Source organism: Zalophus californianus, chromosome 17 (genome assembly GCF_009762305.2).
Source record: "Zalophus californianus isolate mZalCal1 chromosome 17, mZalCal1.pri.v2, whole genome shotgun sequence".
NCBI lineage: Eukaryota > Metazoa > Chordata > Mammalia > Carnivora > Otariidae > Zalophus > Zalophus californianus.
Genome location: NC_045611.1, coordinates 17306310 through 17323100, shown reverse-complemented (window position 1 = coordinate 17323100; position 16791 = coordinate 17306310). Strand labels below are relative to the sequence as shown.

At 39.2% G+C, this 16791-nt stretch overlaps 1 protein-coding gene, 1 non-coding gene and 1 pseudogene across 2 annotated transcripts in view; 2 read left to right on the top strand and 1 right to left on the bottom strand.

Moving 5' to 3' along the window:
• TANGO6 (transport and golgi organization 6 homolog) overlaps positions 1-16791 on the top strand; it is a 196195-nt gene that overhangs the window by 19986 nt on the left and 159418 nt on the right. The window contains exons 5-7 of the mRNA XM_027618723.2: positions 1904-2040; positions 3842-4004; positions 10298-10380. Of these exons, the coding sequence (XP_027474524.2) occupies positions 1904-2040; positions 3842-4004; positions 10298-10380 (383 nt within the window). The remainder of the gene's footprint in view (positions 1-1903; positions 2041-3841; positions 4005-10297; positions 10381-16791) is intronic.
• LOC113936222 lies at positions 4995-6453 on the bottom strand (annotated as a pseudogene).
• Positions 6433-6538, top strand: LOC113936825. Its single transcript, XR_003524386.1, has one exon. It is a non-coding gene; the product is annotated as a U6 spliceosomal RNA (small nuclear RNA).

The following is a 16791-nucleotide window of genomic DNA, read 5'->3' as shown; positions in this document are numbered from 1 at the left end:
TGCAAATCTTTTTCTGAAGAAAAGTTAGAGTTCACCCAAGGTCATGCAAATTGGAGAGCTGCTATAAACACTTAGAGCCCTATTTTTGCTATGAGCTTTTTCTCCCTCTACTTATGCATGTATATATTTTTCTGTTATCTATTTAAATCTTGTTTCTTCTCAACTGATTTGAGGCAATTTATATTTACTCACACATTTGCCATTTCTGGTCTTCATTTCTTTGTGTAGATCTAAATTTTAATTCAAATTTCCTTCTGCCTGAAGAACTTTAGCATTTCTTATAGTGCAGGTCTGCTGGCAGTGAATTCCTTTGGCTTTTATTTATCTGAAAAAGTCTTATTTCACCTTCCTTTTTTGAAAATAATTTTGTTATCATTTTTGTCTTTGTTCCTCTGTATATGATGTATCTTTTTTCCTCTGGTTGCTTTTAAGTTTTTTCTCCTTGTCAGTGGTTTTTAGAAATTTGTTAATGGTATGCCTTGGTGTGGATGATTTTCTTCATGTTTCTTCTGCTTAATGTTTCTTGAGCTTGTTAGAGCTGAGAATTTATAGTTTTTGTCATATTTGGAAATTGCTCAGACATTGTCTTCAAATATTTTTTTCTATCCTCTCTTCTCTCTCTCTTTAAAACTTTTTTATTTTTTTAAAGTACAAGCCCCAATGTGGGGCTCAAACTCACGACCATCCAGATCAAGAGTCATGTGCTCTACCCACTGAGCCAGCGAGGTGCCCCTCTTCTTTCTTTTTGTAATTTGATGTACACCTAATAGTATGCTTAATGTACTCCTATAAGTTACTAATGCTCTATGTTTTTTTGTTTTGTTTTTCAGTCTTCTTTCTGTGTTTCATCTTGGGTAATTTCTATTGCTTTGTGTTCAGGTTTATTGATTTTTTTCTTCTGCAGTATCTAATCTGTTAATCCCATCCAGTATATTTTTCATTACAGGTATTTTCTTTCTTTCTTTCAGTTTTTTTTTTTTTTAAAGACTTTATCTATTTATTTGACAGAGAGAGGGAACACAAGCAGGGGGAGTGGGAGGAGAAGCAGGCTTCCTGCTGAGCAGGGAGCCCGATGTGGGGCTCCATCCCAGGACCCTGGGATCGTGACCTGAGTTGAAGGCAGACGCTCAGTGACTGAGCCACCCAGGCGCCCTAAGATTTTATTTATTTATTTGAGAGAGAGAGAGAGAGAGATCACACAAGTGGGGAGGGGGGTAAAGCTAGAGGGAGAAGCACACTCCCCACTGGGCAGGGAGCCTGATGCAGGGGATCATGACCTGAGCCGAAGACAGATGCTTAACTGACTGAGCCACCCAGGCCTCCCACACATATTTTCTTTTTCATTAATTTTCATTAATTGCATTAATCCATTTCTCTCATCATGATCTTTCTTTACCTTCTCGGAAATAAGGAGTAAATTTGTAAAACTGTTTTAGTGTCCTTGTTTCTGAATTTTGTTGTGTCTGTTTTAACAGGTCTGTTTCTATGATTTTTCGTCAGGGTTATGGGTCATACTTTCTTGCTTCTTTGCATGCCTTGTAACTTTTTGTTATTGAGATATTACTCACATACCATCAATCCACTTTTTAAAAGAGTACAGGTCAGTGGTTTTTGGTATATTCACAAAGTTGTACACCCATCACCAAAATATAATTCCAAAACATTTGTATCCTCCCACTGCCCCCAGCTTATTAAACTTAGGTCGATAATAACATTACAATGATTAAGTGCTCCTTTTTCCTCCAAACTTCCCAGAAACCAGCATGGAAAGTGCAGAGGGGTAGATTATCTTATAAAAGAAATACATAATTACCAGTAGTGAGAAAACACTTTTTTGCCGAGATTTTAAGGACCATATGGGGGAACTGGTATGAGTTTTGACATCTCTGTCCGTCGCTGACAGCTGGGGTGGCTGGCGGGAGTGACGGCGCGGCAGCAGCTGCTGACTGGAAGAAATGTGACCTGATTGCCCAGATTCTGGCCTCTTGCCCCCAGCAGGCTCTTTCACCAGAGGATTACCACAGGGATGTCTGCCCCCAGGTAAACAACTTGGTTTTCACTGTGTGACGACTATCTGCTTGCTCACACAAAGGGGACTTTAATGTTTCTTTGATGGGGAGGTAAAAGCAACATAATATGTACGTTTACTGCTCAGTGAGGGGCCTTGTTAATGAGTGAATAAACACCTGTGTGTGAGACCCGCCTAATTGTTAGGTTTGAGAACGCCTCCCCTTTGTCAAATGAGTAATCCCGCTAGCTCTCAGAGCTGAAATGTGAAACTGAAATTTCATCTTGTTCATTATCTTTTCTGTGTGTTTTTAATTAGTTAAAAAAAAAAAGGTATTAAGTAAACAAAGTAAATTAACATGGTATACAATTTAAAAAGCACAGAAGAGTAAGCAAAAATAAATCTTCCTTGGGATGCCTGGGTGGCTCAGTGGGTTAAGCATTTGCTAGAGAGAAGTTTTTTTTAAGATTTTATTTATTTATTTATTTATTTGAGAGAGAGAGAGAGAGAGAGAGAGGGCGCGCGCGCACACGCACAAGCACAAGCAGAGGGTCCGGCAGAGGGGAGGGAGAGAATCTTTCAAGCAGGCTCCCGGCTGAGCAAGGAACCCGAGGGGGCACTCGATCCCAGGACCCTGGCGTCATGACCGGAGCCAAAGGCAGACGCTTGACCGACTGAGCCACCCAGGTGTCCCTAGAAATGCAATTTTCTATTGACTGCTTATACTAGGGTATACCACTCATAGGCACTGGAGAACTATATTTATATTTGAGAATAAAATAGATTCCTTTGTGGGATAGTTCAGGCATGACGGGTTCTTCAGACCCTAAATATATTTATATGCCTTGATTCAGAAATTTCATTTGGTAGCGCTATTTATAATAGCAATTTTTTCTTAAGTTCTTAATTTTTAAAAAAAATTTTTTTAAAAGATTTTATTTATTTATTTGAGAATGACAGTGAGAAAGAGTGTGCACAAACACGGGGGAGGGGTAGAGTCTCGAGAAGCAGGCTCCCTGCTGAGCAAGGAGCCCAGTGCGGGGCTTAATCCCAGGACCCTGGGATCATGACCTGAGCCGAAGGCAGACGCTTAACTGACTGAGCCACCCAGGCGCCCTTAGGTTTTTAATTTTAATTCCATTGTAGTTAACATACTGTGTTATATTAGTTTCAGGTATACTATAATAGCAAAATTTTTTTATTATGTTAATCACCATACATTACATCATTAGTTTCTGATGTAGTGTTCCATGATTCATTGTTTGCGTATAACCCCCACTGCTCCATGCAGAACATGCCCTCTTTAATACCCATCACCAGGCTAACCCATCCTCCCACCTTCCTATAATAGCAAAATTTTGAGAGAAAACTGAAAGTCTGGATATTAGGAAATAATTTAATAAGTTCTTACATGCATCTTAAATATAATATTTTTGAGGAATTTGTAACAATATGAGCAGATTTCAGCAATATGTAAAACTGAATATTAAGTGTGGTCTCAATTAAAAAGAAAAAAATGAAACAGAAATAGATTGGAAAAAATATACCAAAAATGTTTTAGTGACTTGGGATGATTTTTCTTAAAACTTTCTTTTGCAGATTTTCTACGATGAACATGTATTTTATGAATTTGATAGCATTATTTGATAAAAGCATAGCTTGGTTCTCAAACCCTCTGATACTGGGGTTATTAAATGTAAAAAAAAAAATCTCTTGAATCAGTATTATTGCAGTAAGCTTATTTTTTGGTCTAAAGACATTAGTGCTTTTTCTAGTTAATGTAATGCTCCTTACAAAGAGTCTTATATTTACCTCATGTACTTTTTCTTGTAGATTCTAGATTTATTTCACATTCAAGATAAATTGACAGCACGGCAGTTTCAAAGAGTTGCCACCAGTACCTTTATAACAATGTCAAGAGAACACCCACAATTTGCTTTGAAGTATTTGCTTCAGCCTCTTTTAGCTCCTCTCCATCGATGTTTAAGTACAGCAGGTAAAGAAGGAAGTCTGGTGGTTGGGTGTCCTTCTCAAGGATCTTCCTCCGTGTTTCAGATTTAAATGACTTAAGTCTGTTGTATTTCAGTGACTTTAGTTTTGCTTTCTTTTGTCCCCAAGTTTTTATTTTGAAAAATCCGCCTCACAAAAGTTCCAAGAAGAGTACATTGAACCACTCCTATACACTTTACCTGGATTGACCATTTTGGCCATATTCATTTTATCTTTCTCTTTTTATACGTGTACATTTTTTTCTGAAGCACTTGAGAGTTGGCTGCAGACGTCATCTAATATACAGACTTGATTCGGGGCGCCTGACTGGCTCAGTCGGAAGAGCATGCAACTCTTGATCTTGGGGTCATGAGTTTGAGTCCCATGTTGAGCATAGAGATTACTTAAAAATACATAAAGTTAAAAAAATAATATACAGACTTGATTCAGATTTCTCTAAGTGTCTCAAGAATTTCCTCTGTAGCTGTTTTTTTTTAATCTAGAATCCAGTCAAGAATCATGCATTTCATTTACTTGTTACATCTTTTTAGTTTGCATTAAGGTAGAATAGTTCCCTAGTCTTTTGTTTTTCACCATGACAGATTTTTTTTCCAGATGAATACACTTCCTTTATCAAGGGTGACAAACCAAAACAAACCCCGTAAACCCCAAACATTTAAAAACCCAGGGTGCTGGAAATACAAACTCAATTCATTTGAATTCAAGCTCATCCAGATGCAGTGACAAACCCTAGTGAGATGCATGTGAGCACCAGGGCTGGGAGAGGGGGTCAGGAGTGAGGCCAAGAGAAAGGGTGGGAAGGGGCCCCCATAGGTTCCCTAGGGATCACCCTCACAGTGGTACCTCCACCTTCCCAGTGACAGTGAAGACCTACTAGGCCCTAACCTTTGGACCTCCCCCATCCCTGATGAGGGCTTTGAAGGTCAGTCCCAAGTGGCTCTGCCTTCCCTTGCTCAGTCCTTACTTGCTCCCAGCCTCACTTTTCTCCTCCTCCATATTCTTTTCTGTGAGCCACAGTGAGGCTGGGGGCTAGGAGAGGCAGGGTGGAGTACGGGTGAAGAGAGAAGAGCTGTCCCAGGATCCCAAACTGTGCAACCAGCTCCTCTTAAACATCTGCCCCGATCTGAGGAAGTGCCCTGGAGGCCTAAGCAGCTGTCCTGGAGACCTGCTGCAAGTGGGAAAAGGGGAGGGGCTCACTGGCCCGCACATGGTGGGGCTGGCAGGTGAGTGATGGCGGCGGCGGGTCAGCCTGGTGCTCCGCACAGCCAAGTGGGTGCTCTCCTGCCATGCTGGGTCCGTGTACTCACACAGCTCCGTGCTCTGGGGGTCTGCAGCAGACACTCGGGTGATGTTGCTGGCTGTCTCAGCAAGGGTCGGGGAGAGCAGGGCCTGCTCATCTGTGCGAGCCGTGAGGCAGGCTGTGGTGGTTGGGCTCAGCTCCATTGAGGGCTTTGGTAGGCAGGCCGCTAGGGTCCAGCAGCAGCTTCTGCTCCTCTCGGTCCTGGTTCAAATCCTCATTCTCTGTAGCAGCACCCTGTGGCTGGGGTCCGGCCAGGCGCTCAGGCCACACTGAGGAGGGATGGCATATGTCCTCAACGGTATTTTTGAAGAGCCTTGTTTATAAAATATTCTGCAATTTGTATGTCTAATTATTTCCTCATGATTAGATCCAGATTAAACCTTTCAGCAGCAGTACTACATAGGATGAAGGTTATTTTTTCTCAGTTTCCATCAGATTAGGGGGCACATGTTATCAGTTTATCCCATTGTTAATGATGTTAAATTTGGTCATTTCATTAGTAGCCATATTTCTCCATTAAAATACCTTACTTGTAATTAGTAAGTAATCTATGGGTTGATAGTCTGAGACTATATGTATTCTGTTTCCTGATAGTCTTTCATACTGTGGTTTGGTAACCATTAATGATTCTTGCCAGTAAAATGGTGGCTTTCTATTTCTTTTGTTATTTCTAATTTGTTAGGCTGGCATTCTTTTTTTTTTTTTAAGATTTATTTATTTATTTATTTGAGAGAATGAGAGAGAGAGCATAAAGGGGGGAGGGTCAGAGGGAGAAGCAGACTCCCTGCTGAGCAGGGAGCCCGATGCGGGACTCGATCCCAGGACTCCAGGATCAAGACCCGAGCCGAAGGCAGTCACTTAACCAACTGAGGCACCCAGGCGCTCTAGGCTGGCATTCTTCTATAAAGCAGAGCTTTTCTTTCTCCTTGCCTCATCCCTCCCCCCCTCGTTTTTTTTTTAAGATTTAAAAAAAATTTTAAGTACAAGCTACCCTGCCAGCATGGGGCTGTAGCTCACAACCCCTTGGTCAAGAGTGGCATGTTCTACTGACTGAGCCAGCCAGGAGCCCCACCTCATTTTAAAAAACTATTTAAGTATCAGAAAGATTCAGAGAGGGCTCACTTCGGCAGCACATGTACTAAAATTGGAATGATACAGAGAAAATTAGCATGGTCCCGTGCAAAGATGACAAGCAAATTCATATAGTGTTCCATACTTTAAAAAAATAGATTCAGAGATTCTTTTTTATTCATTGGGTTATCAGACATTCCTGTCATTCATTTTGATGCTCAGATTTTCCCATATTTGGTGGGTTTTATTCTGTTTTAATGTCTTAGAAAATTGACGTTTTACCACCTCCTTTAGTATGTTTTCATACTTCGCTGAGTTTTTTCCCCCTATACTTTACTGTATTTAATGTTTGGATACAGAGTATTATTTCAGCATTGTTCCTTTAAAAAAAGGAAAACCTTTCTAAAAGGTAGTAAGAAGTTTGATGTTATGGTTAAACCAAATTTAGTTCTGTGTAGACTTTTTCAAAAAGTTATTTGTAGTATAAATTTTTCTGGGCACGTGTGGTGGTGGGGTGGTGGCCAGGGACAGAGAAAGCCTAATTTTTTTTTTTTTTTTTAAGTAGTTTCCACACCCAGTGTAGAGCCCAGTCCAGGGTCTTGAACTAACAACCCTGAGATCAAGACCTGAGCTGAAGTCAAGAGTTGGATGTTTAACCCACTGAGCCACCCAGGTGCCCCAAGAAAGTCTAATTCTGGTGCATAGTAAAACTTCACCAAACTGAGCCTGGTGAAGTAAAATTTGTGATTATTCAGATGTGATAAACATCGTGTGTGTGTGTGCGTCTGTGCTTGTATGTATTTATTTTATTTATATATATTTTTTGGTGTCTCTGGTTGGGTCCAAACTAAACATGATATTTGAGTAAGTAATTAAAATTCCTTTATATATTTCATAGAAATCTAGTCTAGAATCAGTGTGTCCTTCAAAAAATGGCTCAAGAAATGAAGTCTTATTTCCTTTCTTTTTAAAGATTTTTAAGTCATCTCAACACCTAACCTGGGGCTTGAACTTACAGCCCCGAGATCAAGAGTCATGCTGTACCACCTGAGCCAGTCGGGCACCCCTGAAATATTATTTCTGTTGGCCTTCAGCATTAGGGTCTAGCAATTCTTACATATCTAATTTCATGTACTAAGACTATACCTCATTACTAATCTATCTATTCTCTTGTCCCAGCAATCTGTGTTTTAACAGACCCTTCTGGGTAATTCAAATGTGTGCTCAAGTTTGAGTCCTGGTCTAAGAGCACTATTCTTGGGAGGCCTAGATTCAGTCCATTTGCGGATTAATTATTTTTTTCCTAGACCTTGTTCATTCATTTTACAAGTATTTATTGGACATCTGTTTGCCAGGCATTTCTTAATGTGTTAGATTATATTTGTAACACCAGCTACATGTTTTGCATCAACAATCTATGGATAACTAAAAGGACTATATAATAGTCTGACTGGTTTTATTTTTTTATTTTTGTTTTTTTCAAAGATTTTATCTATTTATTTGACAGAGAGAGAGACAGTGAGAGAGGGAACACAAGCAGGGGGAGCAGGAGAGGGAGAAGCAGGCTTCCCGCGGAGCAGGGAGCCTGATGTGGGGCTCGATCCCAGGACCCCGGGACCACGACCTGAGCTGAAGGCAGACACCCAACGACTGAGCCACCCAGGTGCCCCAATAGTTTGACTGGTTTTAGATAGATAGCCCCATCATTGCCACTGGAAAAACAATCTAAAATAATAAGCTTTCTTATTTTGTTTTTTATATTGTATCATTTTTTTTTTAAGATTTTATTTATTCATTTGAGACACAGAGATAGAGAGCATGAGCAGGGGGAGAGGCAGAGGCAGAAGGAGAAGCAGGCTCCCCGCATCCCAGGACCCTGGGATCATGACCTGAGCTGAAGGCAGACGCTTAACCATCTGAGCCACCCAGGCGCCCCTTGTATCATATTTTTAACACTATGTGGCGATTATGATGAATTCCCATATTTTATCAATTCTAAGATGTGCTTTTCACATAAAAAACTTTAATTTTGAAAAAAAAACTTTAATTTTGGAAATATTTTGCACATTTTAACAACTCTGATATCAAGATGCATCTCACAATTATTTTTGGCCAGATAATAGTCATGGCATTGCTTGTGCCTGCAAATGAGCATTAAATCTTGTAGAATGGGCATCAGCAACTTAGAAAAAAATCATGAAGACAGTAGTAGAGTGGCGAACTTTTAAGAAATGTCACATCACCTGCGCCCTTGGTGGCACAGAAGACAATATATTATGGTAAAATATGGAAATCAGTAATGGCATTGAAATGTTTCAGAAGAGTTGGACTCTTAGTGTGAAGTTTCAAGAACTCCTTATTCGGTTTATCCTAATTATATAGCTTATATAAGGAATGATATATATTAAAACTGTTTGTTTAAGTAAATCTAAAAGAACTCTCAATACTTTTTTTTATTAAGTTTTTAAATCTTCATTCCAGTATAGTTAACATAGTGTTAAGTTAGTTTCAGGTGTACAGTGTAGTGATTGAACAATTCTGTTACTCAGTGCTCATCATGATAAATGTATTCGTTAATCCTCATCACCTGTTGCACCATTTCCCTTACCCACCTCCCCTCTTTTAATACTTTCTTAAAAACTCTATTAAAATTTTGTTTTAAGATTTTATTTTTAAGGGGTGCCCTGGGTGGCTCAGTAGGTTAAGCATCTGCCTTCTGCTCAGGTCATGTTCCCAGGGTCCTAGGACCGAGCCCCATGTTGGGCTCCCTGCTCAGTAAGGGAGTAAGTAAGTAATTTGTACACCCGATGTGGGGCTCAAACTCACAACCCTGAGATCAAGAGTCTGCTGTTCCACCAGCTGAGCCAGCCAGGTGCCCTATTTTAAAACTTTTTTTTTTTTTAAGATTTTATTTATTTATTTGATAGAGAGAGACACAGCGAGCGAGGGAACACAAGCAGGGGGAGTGGGGGAGGGAGAAGCAGGCTTTCTGTAGAGCAGGGAGCCCGATGCGGGGCTCGATCCCAGGACCCTGGGATCATGACCTGAGCCGAAGGCAGACGATTAACGACTGAGCCACCCAGTTGCCCCTAAAACTTTTTAAAGGGAAACTTTCTTTTCTTTTCTTTTTTTTTAAAGATTTTATTTATTTATTAATGAGAGACAGAGAAAGAGAGAGAGAAAGGCAGAGGGAGAAGCAAGCTCCCAAGGAGCAGGGAGCCCGATGCAGGACTCGATCCCAGGACCCTGGGGTCATGACCTGAGGTGAAGGCAGACGCTTAACCATCTAGCCACCCAGGCCGCCAAGGGAAATTTTCAGTCACGTCTGTAGAGAAAAGTTTTATAAATTCCTTTGTACCAGTCACCTCAGTGTAACCATTGACTCTGTCATTTTCATTTAATCTAATCCCCAATTTTTTTTTTAAGATTTTATTTATTTATTTGAGAGAGAGAGAATGAAAGGAGCACGAGAGGGAGGAGGGTCAGAGGGAGAAGCAGACTCCCCGCTGAGCGGGGGAGCCTGAAGCGGGACTCGATCCTGGAACTCCAGGATCATGACCTGAGCTGAAGGCAGTCACTTAACCAACTGAGCCACCCAGGTGCCGCGAATCCCCAGTTTTTTTATTCATTAAATTTACAAGTAAAATTTTAAGTCATAATGTTTCATAGGTTACTTGTTTTTTTCCTCTTTAGTGATACATAAAACAATAATGAATGTTTATAATCTTGTTGGCATCATAGATTTCATGAAATACTGTATTTGATGTTGTACATTAGTAACCATGTCAAATCTCTAATTTTAGCTGTTACTTATAGAACTATCTTTCTAGTAAAATTTTCTTTCTCAAGTCCTGAGTCCCTATTCAGTGAGGCACTGAGTATGGGTAATTTTGTTTTTTGTTCTTTAGAGATTCCAGAGAGTGACATGGTGCCAGGGATCATTTTGGTGACAGAAGAAGAACTTACTAGGTGTATTGAGGATGTATTTAAGGTTGGTAATTTGAGTCACTAATGTTTTTAGCTAATATTTATACTTAGTCTTTTAAAAGAGTTTTGCCTTTTTAATTGGTACTTCAAGAATTGGAATGACTAATCTTGAATTCCAAATGATCAATATTTTTTCACTCTGAAAACTGGAAACTAAGCTGTTATTAAAAATCTGATATATTTTGAAACTGTCAATTTCATCATTTACTCTGAATGTTAAACAGTTTAGATTCTCTAAGTAGCACATACCACTGATGAAAACATATCTTTTGAAGAAACTAACAGTGACATTGCAATACTGTAGGTTTCCAAAACTGTATGATAGTTTTGAATCTACTTTATATCTTTTGATAGTAATCACCATCATAAAAAGTCTGAATAAATGAATCTTGCAAATGACTACCTAAATATATTACTGAAAATGGAAAAAAATATATATTCTCTATGATTGCGGTCTTATAAATATATATGAAACATATATTTTTAGACAAAAAATGAAATCCATTGTGTGAGGGCCAGATGGAGCTGGGTAAGTATTCTTCTTTAAAGCTTATTTCAATAAATTCATAATAGTATTTTATTAAAAATATCCACACTAGTAAACAGCTTTCAAAATTATATTCCATGTAAAAAGGTACATCTGCTCTGGAAAACAGTTTGGCAGTTCCTCAAAAAGTTAAACATGGAGTTACTATTATATGACCCAGTAATTCCACTCTTAGGTATATACCCAAGAGAAATGAAAACATGTTCAGACACAAACCTGTTGCACAGATGTTCATTGCAGCATTATTGATAATAACCAAAACATGGGAACAGCCCAGGTGTCTATCAACTGATAAATGGATAAGCAAATGTGATACATCCATATAATGAAATATTTTTTTGCCATAAAAAAGAATGAAGTATGGACACATGCCACAACACAATCATTTAAAAATAACAATTAAAAAAATTTTTTTTAAAGATTTTGTTTATTTGACAGAGACAGACTCAGCAAGAGAGGGGACACAGGCAGGGGGAGTGGGAGAGGGAGAAGCGGGCTGCCCGCAGAGCAGGGAGCCCGATGTGGGGCTTGATCCCAGGACCCTGGGATCATGACCTGAGCTAAAGGCAGACGCTTAACGACTGAGCCACTGAGGTGCCCTAAAAATAACAATTTTTAAACTTTAAGAGAAACCAGAAACATAAGACCAGACATTGTATGATTCCATTTACATAGAATATTCAGAATAGGCAAATTCATAGAGACAGAAAGTAGATTAGTGGTTGGTAGGGCCTGGGGATGGAGAATTAGAAATGGCTGTTAATGGGTATGGGGTTTCTTTTTGACGTAAGGAAAATGTTCTGGCATTAGACAGTGGTGATTGTTATACAACTTTGTGAATATACAAAAAGCCACTTAGTTGTACATTTTAAGAGTGCATTTTATGGCATGTGAATTATTCATAATTTTAAAATTCTACATTTCCCATTTCTGTAGCAGTAAATTAAACATTTTAGAGTAAATGTTTAGCTTTTTATGAACTAATTTAAACATACAAAAAAAAATTAGTAGTAAAACACTCATGAACCTACCACTTAGCTTAAGAAATTAAACATTACCAATTCAGTTGAAATCTTCTATCTGCCTACCCCTGGTCACATTTCTCTTGCTTCCTACCTGAAGATGCATTGTGGTTTTAATTAACAGTTCTCTTATTACTAGTGAGTTGAACATCTTTTTGTGTTCTTAGTTCATTCATAATTTTCCCTTCTGTAAATTTCCTAATCATATATTTTGCCCATTTAAAAAATGGGGTTTGCCTCTTCAGAATTTTTTAAGAATAAACCTTTTATTATAAAACAGTTTTATTGAGATATACTTTACAGACCATAGGATAATGTTTTAAGTATACAAGTCAATGATTTTTAGTAAGTTTATAGAGTTAAACTGTCACCAAAATATAATTTTAGGACATTCCCATTACCCCACAAAGATCCCTGTGCCTATTTACAGTCGCTCCTTGTTCCTACCCTCAGCCCCAGCAACCCCTCGTCTGCTGTCTACCTCTGTGGATTTGCCTTTTGTGGCTGTTTCCTGGGAGGGAACCATGCAACATGTGATTTTTTGTGGCTAGTTTCTCTCTCTTAGCATAATGGTGTTTGTTTGTTTGTTTGTTTGTTTGTTTTAAGTAATCTCTGTGCCCAAAATGGGGCCTTGAACTTATGACCCTGAGATCAAGAATCACATGCTCTACCAACTGAGTCAGCCAGGCGCCCCTCTCTTAGCATAATGTTCTGAGATTTATCCAGGTTGTTTCATATATCAATATTTTGTCCCTTTTAATTGCTAAGTAATACTCTATTGTATGAATATACAACATTTTGTTTATTTGTTCATCGGTTGATGGACATTTGACTGTAGAGTAAATCTTTCTTTTTTAAAATTTTTTTCCAGGCGCCTGGGTGGCTCAGTCGTTAAGTGTTTGCCTTCGGCTCAGGTCATGATCCCAGGGTCCTGGATTCAAGTCCCACATCAGGCTCCCTGCTTGCTGGGAAGCCTGCTTCTCCCTCTCCCACTCTCCCTGGTTGTGTTCCTGCTCTCACTATCTCTGTCTTTGTCAAATAAATAAATAAAATCTGTAAAAAATAAATAAAATAATTTTTTTTTTAGTTTAAATTCATTAATTAACATATATTATTGGTTTCAGAGGTAGAGGTCAGTAATTCATCCGTCTTATATAATACCCAGTGCTCATTACATCATGTGCCCTCCTTAATGTCTATCACCCAGTTACCCCCACTCCCCTCCCATCCAGCAACCCTCAGTTTGTTTGTCTCTAACCATAAGTTACAGAGTATAGAAAACAAACTGAGGGTTGATGGAAGGAGGTGGGTAGGAGATGGGTTAGATGGGTGGTGGGTATTAAAGAGGGTACTTGTGATGAGTTCTGGGTGTTGTATCTAAGTGATGAAGCTCTGAATTCTACTCCAGAAACAATATTGCACTGTATGTTAACTAAAAGTTAAATAAAAAAATGAAAATAAAACAGCTTTATAAGATATAATTCACATACTTTACAGTTCACCCATTTGAAGTGTGCAAATCAGGGCACCTGTGTGGCTCAGATTCTGACTCTCGATTCTGTCTCATCAGGATCCTCAGGGTGGTGAGATTGAGTCCTGCATCAGGCTCCGTGCTCAGTGGGGAGCCTGCTGAGATTCTCTCACCGTCTCCCTCTACCCCTGCCCCCTCCTCCCCACCCCACACTCTCTCTCTCTGTCTCTCTCAATCAATAAATAAATCTTTAAAAAAATGAAAAATAAATAATAAAGTATGCAAATCAGTGGCTTTTTATTATATTCAAAGGTTTGTGCAGCCATCATCACAACTGATTTTAGGATACTTCATTACCCAAAAGAAACCTCACACTACTCCCTAAGCCCTCCACCACACTTCCCTCCACTCTCCCTACCCCTCACCCCTCCAGCCCCAGGCAGCCACTAATCGACTTTCTCTTTCTCTAGATTTGCCTATTTTGGACATTCCATGTACATGGAATTATACAATATGTAGTCTTTTGTGATTGGCTTCTTTTGCTTATTAGCATGATGTTTTTCAGGTTTATATTGTTGTATGAAGCAGGACTTCATTCTTTTTTTTTTTTTTAAAGATTTTATTTATTTATTTGACAGAGAGAGAGAACACAAGTAGGCAGAGTGGTAGGCAGAGGGAGAGGGAAAAGCAGGCTCTCTGATGAGCAGGGAGCCTGATGCGGGGTTCGATCCCAGGACACTGGGATCATGACCTGAGCCGAAGGCAGATGCTTAACCGACTGAGCCACCTGTGCGCCCCTCTTTTTTTTTTTTTTTAAGATTTAAAATTTTTTTTTTTATTTTTAAGTAATCTCGACACCCAACATGGGGCTTGAAATCACAACCCTTAGATCAAGAGTCGCACGCTCTACTGACAGAGCCAGCCAGGTGCCCCAAGACGTCATTCCTTTTTATTGCTGAATAGTATCCTGTTGTAGGTACAGACTGTATTTTGTAATTCATGCATCCTCTGTTGTATGTTTGGGTTGTTTCTACATTTTGGCTGTTATGATTAATGCTGCTATGGACATTTGTGTAGGAGTCTTTGTGTAACATATGTTTTCATTTCTCTTAGTTATATTGCTAGATCTTATGGTAACTCTGTGTTTAACCTGAGTAGAATTGCTAGATCTTATAGTAAGTCTGTATTTAACCATTTGAAGAACTGCCAAAGTGGTCGCACCATTTTACATTCCCTCTAGCAGTGTATGAGGGTATAGGGTAAATCTTAAGTTATGTTCTTTCAGGTAAGAAGACAGATGCTTTTGTTTTGTTTTGTTTTAAACTTTATGTGTGATATTAATAATTTGTAGATATAAAGTGCATGCTGAAACATTCAAAACTCATTCTCTACAACGCTCAGCTTTTTACTAAAGTAAGATGTTTACTACCCTTTCATTTAATTTTGCTATTAAAGAAAAGAGAGAGAATACTCTTTAGAGGGTTGACCTGGCATACAAATACAGAATTAAATAGCTTATAGATAAAACATGACAGGGCGCCTGGGTGGCTCAGTTGGTTAAGCGACTGCCTTCGGCTCAGGTCATGATCCTGGAGTCCCGGGATCGAGTCCCGCATCGGGCTTCCTGCTCAGCAGGGAGTCTGCTTCTCCCTCTGACCCTCTTCCCTCTCGTGCTTTCTATCTCTCATTCTCTCTCTCTCTCAAATAAATAAATAAAATCTTTAAAAAAAAAAAATAAAACATGACATTGTGACTTAGTGAATATAATGCTGTTTTTATTTATTTATTTATTTATTTAAAGATTTTATTTATTTGACAGGGACAGCGAGAGAGGGAACACAAGCAGGGGGAGTAGTGTGAGAGGGAGAAGCAGGCTTCCCACTGAGCAGGGAGCCCAATATGGGGCTCGATCCCAGGACCCTGGGATCATGACCTGAGCTGAAGGCAGATGCTTAACAACTGAGCCACCCGGGCACCCCTGTTATTGTTTTTTTTTTTTAAATGCCTTATTTAGAGACTTATGAAAAGAAAGTTTTTATATCCTGTTCTACATATGCACAGGCAAGGACATTTTAGATTATAGAAAGAAGAAATTTCTAGAGCAGTCTAGAAAGCAAATGTTCTGAGTTAGAGAACAAGAACCAGCTAACTTTCAGAAAGGTTATCTTCAGTCACATACCATCTAAGGAATATCAGGATGAAAAATCATTAAATGGTTGGGTGTGGAATGTCAGAAAGACTTGAAAGTGGTGTCAAGGGTAGAACTAATTGTGACTAAACTTTGTAAAAATCCCTCATAGTATTTCTGGGAAATCGAAAAAATTGCTTTTCGAGGAAAAAGAAAGCAAAACAACTTCTTTCTGGCAAGTGAATTAGCCTCTAAAAAAATGGAGATCCAGAAATAGTGAATCCTGCCATTGTTCCTATTCTTGCCCAAAAAAAGGGGGGAGGAAAAATAACCCTCCTAATTTGGTGAACAGTTTGGTGAATTTAAAACCTCCTAGAGAGGCAAGCAAAACATTAGTTTGCTGTAAACACTTGATTATGCACAAAAGATTGGTACTCTTATGAAACCAGGAAGGGGTGCAGAAGGGTAATTATTCTCCCTACAAGGTTTTGGCAGCTCAGCTGCAGTGGGAAAACAGAGGAAATGTGTATGTTGGAGGAAAATGGTAAACACTGTGTAAAGTTTAGCAACAAAGGATGTGTTGTCTTTATTAACTTTCTGCTAATACTAAATTACAGAGCACAGCTCAAAGGCAGGAAATAAGGAAAACATCTGGGATAGTTGAATTGATCCAGCAACTCACTGGGTAGCGGGAGGGTACAAGAGGGTGTTTAATTTTAGAGAAGCATTTGGGAACATTTCCAGCTCTGGTTTTTTCTCTCTTTTATTTTGAACAGATTTATTGGGATATAATTCGTATACCACACCATTCATGCATTTAAAGTGTTCAAGTCAATGCTTGTAGTTACTTTCACAGGGTTGTACAACCATCACCACAAATCTGATCTTAGAATATTATTGTCCCCCTAAAAGGACCCCATACCCATTAGCTGTCACTCTCCATTCTCTCAACTTTGCACCTAGCTGTAGGCAACCACTAAAATCTACTTTCTGGGGCGCCTGGGTGGCTCAGTTGATTAAGCAACTGCCTTCGGCTCAGGTCATGATCCCAGGGTCCTGGGATCGAGCCCTGCATCAGGTTCCCTGCTCCTTGGGTAGCTTCCTTCTCCCTTTCCCTCTGTCTGCCACTCCCCCTGCTTGTGTCTCTCTCTCTGTGTCAAATAATTAAATAAAACAAAAAAATCTTAAAAAAAAATCTACTTTCTATCTCTATAGATTTGCCTGTTCTTGATATTTCATATAAATGG